The 17202-nt window shown below is 45.5% G+C and overlaps 1 protein-coding gene across 1 annotated transcript in view; it reads right to left on the reverse strand.

Annotated features, from left to right (window-relative positions):
- The window catches only part of SF3B1 (splicing factor 3b subunit 1), a 446304-nt gene extending 429341 nt beyond the window's left edge, over positions 1 to 16963 (reverse strand). Inside the window, exon 1 of the mRNA XM_075319718.1 lies at positions 16770 to 16963. Coding sequence (XP_075175833.1) covers positions 16770 to 16797 — 28 coding nt within the window. The 5' untranslated portion in view covers positions 16798 to 16963. The remainder of the gene's footprint in view (positions 1 to 16769) is intronic.
- Between the last annotated feature and the right edge of the window lie 239 nt (positions 16964 to 17202).

The raw sequence follows: 17202 nt of genomic DNA on the forward strand, positions 1-17202 counted from the left end.
AGAGGGGGGGAGGAGAAGAGAGAGGGGGGGAGGAGAAGAGAGAGGGGGGGAGGAGAAGAGAGAGGGGGGGAGGAGAAGAGAGAGGGGGGGAGGAGAAGAGAGAGGGGGGGAGGAGAAGAGAGAGGGGGGGAGGAGAAGAGAGAGGGGGGGAGGAGAAGAGAGAGGGGGGGAGGAGAAGAGAGAGGGGGGGAGGAGAAGAGAGAGGGGGGGAGGAGAAGAGAGAGGGGGGGAGGAGAAGAGAGAGGGGGGGAGGAGAAGAGAGAGGGGGGGAGGAGAAGAGAGAGGGGGGGAGGAGAAGAGAGAGGGGGGGAGGAGAAGAGAGAGGGGGGGAGGAGAAGAGAGAGGGGGGGAGGAGAAGAGAGAGGGGGGGAGGAGAAGAGAGAGGGGGGGAGGAGAAGAGAGAGGGGGGGAGGAGAAGAGAGAGGGGGGGAGGAGAAGAGAGAGGGGGGGAGGAGAAGAGAGAGGGGGGGAGGAGAAGAGAGAGAGGGGAGGAGAAGAGAGAGGGGGGAGAAGAGAGAGGGGGGGAGGAGAAGAGAGAGAGGGGAGGAGAAGAGAGAGAGGGGAGGAGAAGAGAGAGAGGGGAGGAGAAGAGAGCGAAGGGGGGGAGAAGAGAGCGAAGGGGGGGAGAAGAGAGAGGGGGGGGAGAAGAGAGAGGGGGGGGAGAAGAGAGAGGGGGGGGGAGAAGAGAGAGGGGGGGGAGAAGAGAGAGGGGGGGAGGAGAAGAGAGAGGGGGGGAGGAGAAGAGAGAGGGGGGGAGGAGAAGAGAGAGGGGGGGAGGAGAAGAGAGAGGGGGGGAGGAGAAGAGAGAGGGGGGGAGGAGAAGAGAGAGGGGGGGAGGAGAAGAGAGAGGGGGGGAGGAGAAGAGAGAGGGGGGGAGGAGAAGAGAGAGGGGGGGAGGAGAAGAGAGAGGGGGGGAGGAGAAGAGAGAGGGGGGAGAGGAGAAGAGAGAGGGGGGGAGGAGAAGAGAGAGGGGGGGAGGAGAAGAGAGAGGGGGGGAGGAGAAGAGAGAGGGGGGGAGGAGAAGAGAGAGGGGGGGAGGAGAAGAGAGAGGGGGGGGAGGAGAAGAGAGAGGGGGGGAGGAGAAGAGAGAGAGGGGAGGAGAAGAGAGAGGGGGGGAGAAGAGAGAGGGGGGGAGGAGAAGAGAGAGAGGGGAGGAGAAGAGAGAGAGGGGAGGAGAAGAGAGAGAGGGGAGGAGAAGAGAGCGAAGGGGGGGAGAAGAGAGCGAAGGGGGGAGAAGAGAGAGGGGGGGGAGAAGAGAGAGGGGGGGGAGAAGAGAGAGGGGGGGGGAGAAGAGAGAGGGGGGGGAGAAGAGAGAGGGGGGGAGAAGAGAGAGGGGGGGGAGAAGAGAGAGGGGGGGGAGAAGAGAGAGGGGGGGAGAAGAGAGAGGGGGGGGAGAAGAGAGAGGGGGGGGAGAAGAGACAGAGGGGGGGGGAAGAAGAGAGAGAGGGGGGGAGAAGAGAGAGAGAGGGGGGGGAGAAGAGAGTGGGGAAAGAACGGGGGGGGGGGCAGAGGTGCTCTGTCACCAACTGTCTCCACTCTGTGACTTGTGGTGCAGGTGACAGAGTGCAGACAGTTGGTCCCATGCAGCAGGACAGACGGCAGAGCACAGCGGTGACATGCCTGTCAGTGTCTTGCTGCTGGGAGGAGCACACGATCACACTGCCTGACACCGGCCGCTCTCCTGACATCGCAGCAGAGCGGGCGGGTGGACAGTGTGATCACATACTTACGTGCAGGGGGGGGGGGATACAGCTGAAGAACCCCCCCCCCCTGTACTGCAAACTGGCGCACCTTGCCTCACCATCTGCAGGACGCCGGCTCCACACTGACGTCCTCCGGATCCTCCCCTCGATGCTGAGCTGTGACGTGCGGTAGTCACCGCCCACAGCACTGTCACTCAATCTGAGTGGCGCCGGCATCCTGTGACGTACCCGTCTTGTTTGAGAGCCCGGAAATGCCGGGACGTCAGAGGATGCCGGCGGCCACAGCTCCAGGGGGTCATGTGACAGGCACTGAGCGTGCAGGATAGCGCCGCTCAGTGCCAGAAATGGAAATACAAGCCAATGGAGAAAATACCTAGAATTGGAAGTAGAACTTCGACAGAAAATAAAAAAAAAATGGGTGAACCACCCCTTTAATGGCGGTGGACAGGATACGGGTGGACACGTTTAGCCTTGTATTTAGCCAAAAAAAAAAAAAAAAAAAAAAATAGGGGTACCCCCCTTCCTTTTTGATAGCTAGCTATCAAATTGATTGATTTGATCTGGGGTATCTATCAATATCAATATTGATAGATACCCCAGATATCAGCTTCATCTTGACTGGTAAGTGGGGTACCCCCCAAATTGGATTACCAACCAAGGTAAAATGGACAGCTGGGGTCTAGTATTCTCAGGGTGGGAACAGCCATGGTTATTTAGCCCTTCCCAGCCTAAAAATAGCAGGCTGCAGCCGCACCAGAAGTGGCGCATCCGTAAGATGTGCCAATCCTGGTGCTTCGCTCCAGCTAATCCCGTTGCCCACATGCGGTGGCAAACGGTGTAATATATGGGGTTGATACCAGCTGTGTTATGTCACCTGGCATCAAGCCCAGAGGTTTGTGATGTCACGGTGTCTATCAGATACCCGACATTACGAACAGTAAGTAATAAAAAAATAATAGACAACACAAGTTTATCCAACACATTTCACCTTTCACCAATTTATTAAAAAGAAAAAAAAAAAAAAAACACGGTCAGCCGTAATCCAATTTGGAGGTCCAACGACGACTGTGGCTGCAGTGACCGGAGAATACTGCATTCACACTCCCCAGGTCCACAGCACGACAGTGTGAAGCTGCAGTAAGCTCAGTGTCACTGTGTGCATAGCTGACATATCTGCTCTGCGCACGCAGCCAACATTTCTTCTGTAGACAAGGAGAAGGAGGGGTGGCGGCCCAAGGGACAACATTTATCTCCCATCTGACATGTTTGATCATGCTAGGTGGGAGATAAATCATTTTTTACCGGCGCATCCATTTTCTGCAATGTGGTCATGATTCTCCGGTGTATACCGATGATCACGTGACTGGGGACTGGAAAAAAAAACCCAAACAAAGTCTATATTGTGACCTCCAGGGCTTCAGCTGCCCCTGGTAGCTGAAACCGCGAAGATTTTCCAACACTGGGGGCGCTATTTACTTTTTTCTTACCACTGTTTTAATACATAAGGCGGACGTAAAGCGATTAATGTGACCTTCTCTAAACTTTTGAATGCACGTGTCCAACTGTTTAATGTTTCAGTACCTTTTGCACAACTTGCTATTGTCTAAAAAGGAGTATAATGGCAAAATTCACAACAGGTGTTTGATTCATGAAATCGCCCAATAAATTTCAGGGTTCAATAAGAATTGGTATTAAACAGTCCTCCTCATCATGCTGTTCACATCATGCGCGCAAGACAACACCCCACAATTGATCAACAGTACCTTGCCATTGCGAGGCTTCAAGCAGGATGTTCTAAGACAGTGGCCACTCAGCTTAGAACAGACCTGGGCAAGGGGCGGCCCGCGGGCCACATCCGGTCCGCGGGCCACATCCGGTCCGCCTACTCTGTGACCGGCCCGCCTGGTTCAGGGCATCTTTGCTGGCCGGTCAGTGAGGAGGGCAATCTGACTTGTTGTCCGTAGCACCAGGCTCCGGGAGGCCCGTGGTCAGATTGCCCTCATTACACGCTGCGTGCCGGGCAGGGAACAGAGGAAGGATCCTTCAGCTCCGCACAGTCAGTGCAGGCAGTGGAACGCAGGAATCTCTCCTCTGTTCCCTGCCCGACACTTTTCTCTGTGACACACGCGTGCCATGATATAGTCAGTACAGCGAGCGTGTCATTTGAAAAGCTCCCGCCCGTCAGGAGAAGAAGCTGCAGCGGGGGCCTGTATGGAGAGAAGCAGCCACGGAGGCTCCTAGGAATACAGCAGCGGTGCAGCCTGGGCATGAAAAAGAGAAGTAGCAGCGGGGGGGGGGAGGGGGGGGGGGACGTACGGAGGTGCCTGAGGAGGGGACAATAAGAGAGGTGAGTGGTTACTAGTAACCTGTGCGGGGACAACGGGGGTGGGCAAGGGGGGTAACTTGACAAATATTTGGGGTGTAGTATATCGGAATGTAGTTTTACAGTGTGGTATATGGGGGGGGGGTGTAGTGGTGTAGTATAATACAGGTGTATATAGGGGTGTAGTATAATACACCTCCCCTATATACACCTGTATTATACTACACCCCCATATACACACACACACACACACACACACACCTGTATTATACTACACCCCTATATATACACACACACACACACACACACACCTGTATTATACTACACCCCTATATACACACACACACACCTGTATTATACTACACCCCCATATACACACACCTGTATTATACTACACCCCTATATACACACACACACACACACACACCCTGTATTATACTACACCCCTATATACACACACACACACCTGTATTATACTACACCCCTATATATATATATACACACACACACACACACACACACACACACACACCTGTATTATACTACACCCCTATATACACACACACACACCTGTATTATACTACACCCCTATATATACACATACATACACACACACACCTGTATTATACTACACCCCTATATACACACACACACACCTGTATTATACTACACCCCTATATACACACACACACACACACACACACACACGTATTATACTACACCTCTATATACACACACACACACACACACACACACACACACACACGTATTATACTACACCCCTATATACACACACACACACACACCTGTATTATACTACACCTCTATATACACACACACCCCTGTATTATACTACACCCCTATACACACACACACACCTGTATTATACTACACCCCTATACACACACACCTGTATTATACTACACCCCTATACACACACACACACCTGTATTATACTACACCCCTATATACACACACACACACACACACACCTGTATTATACTACACCCACACCTGTATTATACTACACCTCTATATACACACGCACACCTGTATTATACTACACCCCTATATACACACACACCTGTATTATACTACACCCCTATATATACACACACACACACACACACACACACACCTGTATTATACTAGACCCCTATATATACACACACACACACACACACACACACACCTGTATTATACTACACCCCTATATACACACACACCTGTATTATACTACACCCCTATATATACACATACATACACACACACCTGTATTATACTACACCCCTATATACACACACACACACACCTGTATTATACTACATATACTTATATATATATATATATATATATATATTTTTTACACATTATACACACACACAGTTAATTATATTAGTCCGGACCTCTAAAACCATCCCAATTTCTCATGGGAAAAATAATTGCCCACCCCTGGCTTAGAGTGTCATCAGCAGGTTGGAACAGAGATAGAGACTGGAAAAGTCACAGAATGGCATAGAAGTGGACGTCCTTTGGCCACATCCCACACTCTGAAGAATGCCCTTCTGAACAGTTTGATGGATGCCACACTACTCCAGACACATTTAAGGGAGCCGAGAGGTACCCAATTGTCACGTGAGACCATTCAAAACCATTTACACCAGCGTGGTCTGCATGCTAGACGAAATGCAAGGGTACCTGTCCACACCACCAGGCACAAGCATCATCTACGCTGGATAAGGGACCAATGGGCTTAGTGCTGTTTATTGATGAAAGTCAGATTCATGCTGATCAGAAATTATGGCCGGCAACGATGTTGGAGACGTCAAGGGGAGCACTATGCATCAGCCACTGTTGTCATCAGATGAGCCTTTGTTGGTGGTGGTGGTGTTACAGTGTGGTCAGATGTGTCTAGTCAATACAGAGCTGCCCTACACTTTGTGAATGGTACAGTGACAAGCCCCCTACTATTTGAATAACATCATTAATCCAGTCATTGTGCCTCTGCCACTACAGGCCTAATTTCATCTTCATGGACGACAATATTCCAGCTTATCAAGGTCGCGTCATTAGACCGGCTACTGAAGACTGCAGTACCTCAAATGGAGCCTACACTTTCTCCATACTTAAATACAATAGAAAACCTATTGGACCAGTTGAGTTGTTGTGTAGTGGTTCATAACTCAGCAGGGTCATTCCACATCAAGTGGACCAGTTTTAAAAATGGTCCCCACTCGACCTTCTCAGATTTTGTTGAAAATTTATAAGGATGTACATGTATGTTTGAAAAGAGGTTCTGTAAATTTTTAGGGCCAGATCTCAAATACATTGGGCACTGTTGACCTTTCACTGGAGGTTCCACCAAGCCTGCGGCTTCAGATAAGAGGATTTTGCAAACTTTGGCACATAGCCATTAGAGTTCTATACTGGCTATGATGTTGAAATTTGGCATACTAGCTCAACTTTTGCTGCTAAACACGATAAAATTATTACCGGCTATGACAAAACAATATTTCGGCCGCAATTGTGTCAAAGTAGCTTTTAAAACGCGTCGCATAAAATGTATGCCTAACTTTGCCCATATATAACTCAAGACCAAAAACCAAATAGTAACTGGTGCTTTGCCCTGTACACCAAACATCTACATGACTTTGCATTGCTGCAATATCACGGTGAAAGCATATGTATTTGTGGAAATATTCACACCCACATATGATGAAAAACTATAAAAAAAAAAATTACCTATTTTTAGGTCATATTTCTCAAAAAGGGTACCCCTAAAATATATTAATTCTGATATCATTAGAAAGAGCACATTTTTCTCTACAAGGATCATTGGGGTTTTTTTTGGAGTCTCTCAGTTTAAGAAAAGAAAAATGCCACTGAACATTGTGTTATTTTTGCGCGTAATGCATTGATTTTGTGTTTGATTTTCAGATTCTTATCACGTTACAGAGTTGTATTGTTGCTAGCAATGTCTATTATAATCAAAAACCTATAAACCTTTTTATTAATGAAAAGTTATTGACTATTGTTACATTTTAATGCATATATTTATTTTTTAGCGATGGAGAATGAAATTGATGACAAATCGGCCCAGTGCTCTATCGGCCTTGCAAACAATTCGAAGTGCCACCTTAAGACATTCACCCATAGCAAGGATGAGTTGAAATTGTTTACAAGCTTTGGACTGGATGAACAGAAATTGCTGCGTCGACAAGTGGGACTAAATTTTGACGAACATTCACAAATCTGTTTACACCATGAAGCTTCAATCTTGACCAAATATGAGCATTTGCAAAAATCGTGTTGCAATCCTTTTGGGAAGAAAGGTCAAAAACACCAAAAAGAATTTGCGAGCTAGCAATTTGTTAGCAGCTGACCACTTGAACGAATTTACAAAGAATGATGTGAAGCCTGGCCAGAAGATGTGTGCATCATGTCGAAAAGAATTTCATAACAGGAAAAAAAAAAATCAGCTGATCCAGTTTCCTCTGAATCAGATCCAGATGTAATGGAATGTTCTCCTGAAAATCTAAATTCAAGCTTAACATCCATTGGCATCTCTCCTCTGAAATATCCACGGGTAAGCCAGCGGGATTCACTTGGATACGCAAGGAGAAAGATAAGCCAGGTACAAAATGCATTTTCTAGCAAGATTGCTTCAATTGGAGGGCTTGAGCCGAAAGACATTGAGCAAACAAAAAAACAGCACAGTGCAAAATGTGTCTGGATTACAATCACCTTTTGGCAGATTTGAAGCAAAAGCTACAGGTGTCCAGTCGGGCAGAAAAGGTTCAAATCTTGACATTGGCACCTAAAAGTTGGTCCATTAAGGCTATATCAGACGAATTCTGTGTCTCTGAACGAATGGTCAAACAAGCTCGAAAGCTTAAATGTGAACATGGTATCTTAGCCTTACCTACAATCAAGTGTGGCAAGAAAGTTTCTGAGGAAGTGAAGAAAATGAATGGTCCTGAAATTGGATTTTCCAAGTTTTGTGAGCTTCGGCCAAAGTGGTGCGTAACCGTTGGATCTGCTGGAACACATCAGTTTGTGTGTGTACCATTCACCAAAATGTTAAACTAATGCTTGCAGCATGCCCAATCAATGATGACTACAAAGAGCTCATATGCAAAATGGTCTGTGGTATTGGATCCAAGGACTGTATGCTTGGCCGTTGTGATAAATGCCTGGGTCCTGAAGTTTTAAAAGAATTTCTAGTCAATGTGTTTGTCAACAGTGACCCTGAAGATATTATTGAGTTCAAACAATGGATTCATAATATATATCTATATCTATCTATCTCTGGACCAGGATTATAACCGATCCGCTCAACTCTACTCACGACATGACACAGTTGCAGTCCACACCTTGTTAACAGTAATTGTGGAGTATCTCAAGACTCATCTATGAGATTCGTCATATCCACTACTTCAGCGATGGATCTGCAGCCCAGTACAAAAATTCTCAACTTGTGCCACCACAATGTTGATTTTAATATCAGCGCTAAATGGAATTTTTTTGGTACTAGTCATGGAAAGTCGCCCTCTGATGGGATTGGAGGGACAGAAAAGAGGTTGGCAGCTCGTGCCAGTCTTCAACGCCCAACCGAAAACCAAATACTGACCCCGGTGGATTTATTCAACTTTTGCAACGGGCAACTGCATGGAATCAAAGTTGTTTTTTTTTTGTTCCAAAAGAAAAAATTGACAATACTAGGGTAGTTCAAGAGGAAAGGTTCAAAGATGGACATACAATTGCTGGAACAAGAGAAAATCAACAGTTTGTGCCAATTGATGACAAAAAGATTTGCATTTCAAGGGTGTCAAATGACCCATCATCTTTCATTGCCCATGTAGATAGATCTGTCAGATCAGAAATGCCTTTTGTGCCAATTGCAAACGTCCAGCCAGGGAAATGCATTCCCTGCATTTACGATAGGAACTGGTAAATTGGAAAATTTCTGAAATTTCAGTCGATGACCATGATGCATTAATAAATTTTATGCATCCTCATGGACCAGCTAGCTTCTTTCACTGGCCTGTGAGAAAAGAAACATGCTGGACTCCCGAGCAGTCAATCATTGCAATTCCAGCCCCAGCTGCAACAGCAATGGGCCGACAATACAGCTTCTCTGAACCGATTATGTTGCAAATTCAGCAACAATTCCAGACCACTTAGACTGAACATTATGGCTTGGGAACCAACAAAACATACCCAATCCAATATTAGGCTTGGAATCCTAGGCAAAGACACCCACCCTCAGGCTTTGGAACCTGCGATAAAAAGACCGCCCGCGGCTGGCCTTGCACAGCTATCGGCCATGGCTCCTAGGCGATGGGGCTGCCAATTCTCGAAAGACAGCATTATTACAATTCTTAATAGGATTATAAGACCAATTGTTAGGGAATTGGTTGTGGTATAACCACCATGGACCAACGCAAGGGTTTGAATAGTGCAGTTACCATTCATTGCGTATTAATAAACACCATGTTCAGTGGCATTTTTTTTTTCTTAAACTGAGAGACTCCAAAAAAAAAAAAAAAAAAACCAAACAATTATACTTTTAGAGAAAAATGTGCTCTAATGATATCAGAATTAATATATTTTAGGGGTACCCTTTGAGAAATTTGACCTAAAAATAGGTAAAAATTCGTATATATATATATATATATATATATATATATATATATATATATATAATACATATGCTTTGACCGTGATATTGCAGCAATGCAAAGTCATGTAGATGTTTGGTATACAGGGCAAAGCACCAGTTACTATTGGTTTTTGGTCTTGAGTTATATATGGGCAAAGTTAGGCATACATTTTATGCAACGCGTTTTACAGCTACTTTGACACAAAATTGCGGCCGAAATATTGTTTTGTCATAGCCGGTAATTTTATCGTGTTTAGCAGCAAAAGTTGAGCTAGTATGCCAAATTTCAACATCATAGCCATTAGAGTTCTATACTGGCTATGTGCCAAAGTTTGCAAAATCCTCTTAGGCTATGTGCGCACGTTGCGCAAATACATGCAGTTATGCTGCGCTTTGTAGCGCAGCGTAACTGCATGCGTCCCCTGCACAGTCTATGGAGATTGTGCAGGGGCCGTGCGCACGTGGCGCTTTAGAGCGCAGCGCTTCGGCTACTGCCGAAGCGCTGCGTAAAAAAAAGTGACATGTCACTTCTTTCCTGCGCTTTGCCGGCAGCTCCTGCTCTGTCTATGGCAGGAGCTGCAGGCAGAGCGCATGGAATCGGCTTCACTACGGACATTTTCTGCAGCGATTAGAAGCGCACATGTGCTCTTCAGATCGCTGCAGAAATTTCTGCAGTGAACTGTACGCAACGTGCGCACATAGCCTTAGCTGAAGCCGCAGGCTTGGTGGTCCTTGAGGGTCCCTCCAGTGAAAGCTCAACAGTGCCCAAAGTATTTGAGATCTGGCCCTAAAAATTTACAGAACCTCTTTTCAAACATACATGTACATCCTCATAAATTTTCAGCAAAATCGGAGGTCGAGTTGGGACCACTGGTCCACTTGACATAGAATGACCCAGCAGACAATAACTATGTTAACAGCATGAGATGGCGTTGTGAAGGCTAGATGACAAGTTATTGAGACATCTACGTTATTGAGGGGGTATACCAAGCACTGTTGGCTTTTGTTTAAGTTGAGGAAATCACCATTGCATGCTTCTACTTAAAGCACACCACTCACCAGGATTTTCTTATATAACCTAAAGCCAGTGCTATACTGACACTATCATGCTGATTCTATACAGACCCTTAGTTGTCAGCTCGGATGTGTACGTTTTGAAACACAAGGAAGTAAAGTTTGTAAAATGAGCAGCTTTTTGAATGACAGCAGCTGCCCATCAGCTGATAGCTGGGTTTGATTTCAATAGTGATTCCCGCCCCCATCTGTCCAACCTCCCCCTGATTTATGCTAATTCTATTATAAAATAATTTTACTAAGTGCTAGAAGGACCTGTGGTGATGTCAACCATGTGATCAGAAGGGGCGGGGCCTCAGCCAGCAGAAAAATAATGTTGCTTTGTGGTATCAGCTGTTGGCTGAGGCCACTCCCCTTCTGATCATATGGGTATGACATCAGAACATCTAGCACTTATTAAAAGGATACTATAATAGAATTAGCATAAGCAGACAGGGGGAGGAACAACAGGCAGGGGGGCGGGAATCACTATGAAAACCCACCCCAGCTATCAGCTGATCGGCAGCTGCTGTGAATCAAAATGCTGTTCATTTTACAAACTTTACTTGCATGTGTTTCAAAACCTATACATCCTAGCTAACTAAAGGTTTGTATAGAATCAGCATGATAGCACCACTAGGGCACTGGCTTTAGGTTATATACAAAAATCCTGGTAATTGGTGTGCTTTAAATGCCCTACTTTCATGATGAAATATAACTATAGCGTGAACTTCAAGATTTGCATACATTTCACCCGAAAGTCAAATATCCCTAAGAGTGTGAGTGTGTGTCTATACATATACAATTATATATGTTTTATATATACACTCACATACATTTTTTTTTTTACATACGAATGCAAGGTCAACAAAACCAAAAAAAAAAAAAAAAAAAATAAAAAAAATAAAAAAAAATAAAAAAAACATTTTTGGAAACTACATCAATCAAGGAATTTATCTAGGGGTTTGGTGAGCATCTTACACCCATTGGGGCTTTACAGAATTTTATAATATTGGGCTGTGACAATGAAATTGGGTTTTTTTTCTACAAAAATGCTGAAGGCCAAAATGTTTTAATTTTCGCAAGGGTAACAGGAGAAAATAGATCAGAAAAATTTGTTACGCAATTTCTTTTCCGCACGGTAATATCCCATATATGCTCAGAAACTACTTTTCAGTTACAGTGCAAAGCGCAGAAGGGAAGCAGCGCTTGAGTGCAGATTTGGCCGGAATGGTTTGGGGGGTGCCATGTCACATACAAAGCCCTTGTAATATCAGGACAGCAGACCCCCTGCCACAGGTAATCCCATTATACGTACTACATCTCAATGAAATCATCTAGCAGGGTAAGGAGCATATTGACACCACAATGTTATACAATGGTATACAATGGCTGGTGAAGAAAAAATTACTACATTTGTTATCACCAAAATGTTAAGCTCCAGATTTAAAATTTTGGCAAGCGGAAGTAAAAATTACTGCCCAATTGTTACACAATATCTCTAGCGTGAAAATACCACATATTTGACAGATTATGGTGAGAAGACAGGAAGGAAAAAAACCCCAATGCACGTTTCACTGCTGTTTGATCCAGAGGTGAATATGCATCTAATCTGTCAAACACAATATTTAATCAATATTTCCATCTCTCTCTCTATACATACACACACACACACACACACACACACACACACACACACACACACACACACACACACACATGTACATCTGTGTATACATATATTATATATTCACACACACACGAAACCAGAAGTTGCCCTTCGCTCTCTAAAAAGACACATGTACTGTGTGTCTTTCTCACTATCTGACATGAAATAAGAATAAACCTTTCCCGTTTTAGGTCAATTAGGAACCAAAATTATTTATATTTGCCAAATGCCAGAATAATGAGCGAGATTGAGATAGGGCTTTTTGAAGGCCACTCCAAAACATTGACTTTGTTATCCTTAAGCCACTTTGTAACCAGTTTGGTCATTGTCCATTTGAAGACCCATTTCTTCCCAAGCTTTAAGTTCCTGGCTGATGTCTTGAAATGTTGCTTCAATATTGCCATATAAATCATCTTTCTTCATGATGCCATCTATTTTGTGACGTGCACCAGTCCCTCCTGCAGCATAACAACCCCACACCATGATGCTGCATCCCTATGTTTCACAGTTGGGATGGTGGTCTTAGGCTTCAAAGCTTCCCCCTTTTTCCTCCAAACATAATGATGGTCATTATGTCCAAACAGTTCAATTTTAGTTTTGTCAGATCACAGGACATTTCTCGAAAAATGAAGGTCTTTGTTCTTGTATGCATTTGCAAACATTAATCTGGCTTTTTAATGTTTCTTTTGGAGCAATGGCTTCTTCCTGGCAGAGTGGCATTTCAGCCCATGTTGATACAGTACTCGTTTCACTGTGAATAATGACAATCTAACCAGCATCTTTTGATTTTGTTCTCGGGTTAATATGCACGTCTAACCAAAACATGTTCATCTCTGGTACACAGAACCAGTCTCCTTCCTGAGCGGTATGATGGCTGGACATTCCCATCTTGTTTGCACTTGCATGTAATTGTCTGTACAGATGAACGAGGCACCTCCAGGTATCTGGAAATTGCACCCAAGCATAAACCAGAGTTGTGCTTTTCCACAATTCTCTCCCTGAGATTTTGGCTGATTTGTTTTAACTTTACTATGATGCTACACACAAGTAGTATGTTTCAGGTGTGCATTAAAATACATCCACAGGTGTATCTCTAACTCAGATGTTGCCAATAACCCTATCAGAAGCTTCCAAAGACATGACATCATCATATGGGCTGCACCATATTGTTTAAAGACATAGTACTTAGTGTATGTAAACTTTTGACTATGCAGAAAGTAATATAAATGCCTTAAACATTCTCTCGCTTTTATTATTCTGGCATTCGGCAAATAGAAATAATTTTGGTTCCTAATTGACCTAAAATGCGAAAGGTTTATTCTGATTTCATGTCAGATATTGAGAAAAATATACGTGTGTCTTTTTAGGTAGTTTATGTAAACTTCTGGTTTCAACTATATAGCCACTTAGATAATGACAAATGACTACAGGAGCGTAGTCTGCATCACTTTGTTAAAAGAGCACAAAAACTTGGTGTATAATACACAAATAGTAAATGACAGTGAAGATTTTTGCTATCACAGACAGCAGTGCAGAGAGATGGGAGGGGTTATGGGAGCGGGGAGCAGTGAATATTTATTTTCTTTAAAGGGAACTTGTCACCAGGTTTTTGCCCTATAAGTTGCGGCCACCACCAGTGGGCTCTTATATACAGAATTCTAACATGCTGTATATAAGAGCCCATACCGCTGTGTAGAACATAAAAAATACTTTATAATACTCACCTAAACCGGTCGCTGCGGTGGATGTGGTTCAAATGGGCATGTTCATCCTCCGGTGCGAGTGCCTCCTCTTTCGGCCATCCTCTGCCTCCTTCAGAAGCCTGTGTGCATGACGCGACTACGTCATACACACTCGCCGATTCCGTGCATGCGCACTACAATACTTTGATCTGCTTTGCTCAGGGCAGATCAAAGTGCGCCTGCTCAGGACATGAATGCCAGCAAGTGTATGACGTTGGACGCGTCATGCGCCGCGGCTTCAAAAGGACTACAGAGACATAGACAAAGATGGCCGAAAGAGGCACCGTCAGCACTGGAGGACGAAGACGCCCATTTAACCCACATCAGCAGCAGTGACCAGTTTAGGTGATTATTATAAAAGTGTTTTTTTATGTTATACCCCAGGCCTGGGCTCTTATATACACAGCATGTTAGGCTATGTGCGCACGTTGCGTAAATTCATGCAGTTGCGCTTTGCGTCCTGCGTCCCCTGCACAGTCTATGGAGATTGTGCAGGGGCCGTGCACACGTGGCATTTTAGAGCGCAGCGCTTCGGCTACTGCCGAAGCGCTGCGCAAAAAGAAGTGACATGTCACTTCTTCTGTGTGCTTTGCCGGCAGCTCCTGCTCTGTCTATGGCAGGAGCTGCAGGCAGAGCGCACGTTCTCGCCGGCACCATGCGCTTCAGAACGGAGCTTTTCAGCTGCGCTCTGAAGCGCACCTTTTACGGTGCTGGGCTAGTACGCAACGTGTGCACATACCCTTAGAATGCTGTATGCAAGAGCCCACTGGTGGTGGCTGCAGCTTATAGGGCAAAAAAATGGTGACAGGTTCCCTTTAATAGCGGACAAATCCTGCCACTGTCTGCTGCCTGCAGAGAGGACCCTGCTCCTGCCTCATGTGACCCCGCCCCAACCCAGGTACGCTTTGGACTAAAAGATGCACCCCGCACTTTCCTCCCAAATTCGAAGGGAAAAATTGCATTTCAGTTCGAGAAAGAGTATTTTATATATTGTTTACTGTGCGATAAGTGATTTAGATGGCTTTATTCTTTGGGTCTGTGTGATTTCAGCAATACCAGATTTGGCTACCATTACAGAAAAATGTATTTATTTTGAAGAAAAAAAAAAATAAAAAAATTTGCATCACCATATATTGAGACCTAGAATTTTTCTATTTCTGCTGAGTCATGTGAGGACTTGATTATTTGCAGGAACAGTTTTTATTGGTACCATTTTTGGGGACAATTTTTTTCATTGATTTCTATTCCAAATTTTATGCAGAATGAACAAAAACAGCAATTCAGAAGTTGGTGGGAGGGTTTTGGTGGTGGGGAGAAGGGTTTACCATTCACAGTGTGGTAAAAGGGTTAGAACAGCTTTATTCTTCAGGTCAGTACAATTAAAGTGATACCACAGTTAAACTTTTTTTCATGTTTTGCCACCTTTAGGCTGCTTTCACACCTCCGGTTTTTGCTATGCGGCACAATCCGGCACTTTGCAGGAAAATCGCAACCGTTTTTTTTTTGCTGCCGGTTGCGATTTTCCTGCATAGACTTTAATTAGTGCCGCATGGCCTTGCGTTCCGTCCGGTTTTTGCCGCATGCGGCAGATTTAGTCGATGCGGCGGCCGGATGGAACGTTGCCTGGCACGTTTTTTCGTGCGGCAAAAAAAAAACCGCATCGCGCCGCATTCGGCCGATGCGGCGCATTTTTTAATGCATGCCTATGGCGGACGGATGCGGCAATAACCGCATCCGGCCGCCGCATGCGTTTTTTGACACTGCGCATGCTCAGTAGCATGCCGCAAGCGGCAAAAAACGGACTGGCCGCAAAGGAAAAATCCGTTGCATAGCTTGCACAGCCGGATTGAGCCGCACAGCTCAAGCCGGATGTGTGAAAGTAGCCTTACACAATTTTTTTTTTATAGAAAGAATTGTTTTGGAGGCACAAGAGATTCTCAATGAGAGCATTTTCATTTAGAGTTGTCTTTTTGATCACCTGTTAGTCCACTTATTTCAAAAGATGAAAAAGCAGTTTTCGCACATTTTCAATTTATTTTTCTTACGGTGTTCATTTCGGGAGGGAAGGGGGTTAAATAGTGACAGTTTTATAGATCATGTAGAACATACTTGGCGCGGTTCCCCCTGTATGTGGGCCAGGTACAAGGGGAGGGGGGGATTGCGCTGTCCTGTGTATACGGGCCGGGTACACGGGGAGGGGGGGGTGTTGTATGCGCTGCCTCCTGTGTACAGGCCGGTTACAAGGGGTTAGGGGGGGGGTGTTGAAGGAGAGTTTGTCCTGCCTCCTGTATACGGGCCGGGTACACGGGGGGGGGGGAGGAAGTGTGTGTGTGTGTGTGTGTGTGTGTGTGTGTGTGTGTGTGTGTGTACGTACGTACGTACGTACATGAGCAGATGGCGGCGTTACACGGCCTGCACAGTATGACAGAGATAATCACCTCGGAAAGGCACGCGCTGCGAAAACCTGGGCCTTCTAGCCTGTCAATGCCGGCCACGCACACAGATATCTATGACGCCATTATACAAGCCTAACACTAAAGCAGAAGTCTGCATTGTAATTTATTAGCAACTCAGGCCCCCATGTATTAACTGGCTGCATTATATGTCTTAGTCTCACCTTCGTGTGTTTTCGCGATCTTCGCCATGTTGTTGTCTAACAGCAATACGACGGAAGCAGAGCAACCCGCGGCTTCCGCTGTACAATATCCCCGGAACAGCGCATGCGCCGTGGATTAAGTGCGCTATTACTGCATCTAGAAACTAGCGGCTAAATAATCATGGTGATCAGGGGTCGCAAATGAGCATCGTTTACTGCGCATGCGCCGCTACCGCCTCCTCCTCTCCTGCCACGCCTCCTCTCCTGTTGATCCGCCCGCCTGCTCCTGGCCGCGTTCCCGAGCTACGCGCACCCGCCGCCTGTCATGCACCCGCCGGGAAACCCGCCAATTTTCAAGACTGCAGTGTAGTGTTACCGAGATAGCCCTTCCACCGCCAGATTAACCCTTCCACCGCCAGCCCGCCGGGAAGCCCAATATTACAGAAAGCTGTAT

Source organism: Anomaloglossus baeobatrachus, chromosome 7 (assembly GCF_048569485.1).
Source record: "Anomaloglossus baeobatrachus isolate aAnoBae1 chromosome 7, aAnoBae1.hap1, whole genome shotgun sequence".
In the NCBI taxonomy this organism is placed as follows: domain Eukaryota; kingdom Metazoa; phylum Chordata; class Amphibia; order Anura; family Aromobatidae; genus Anomaloglossus; species Anomaloglossus baeobatrachus.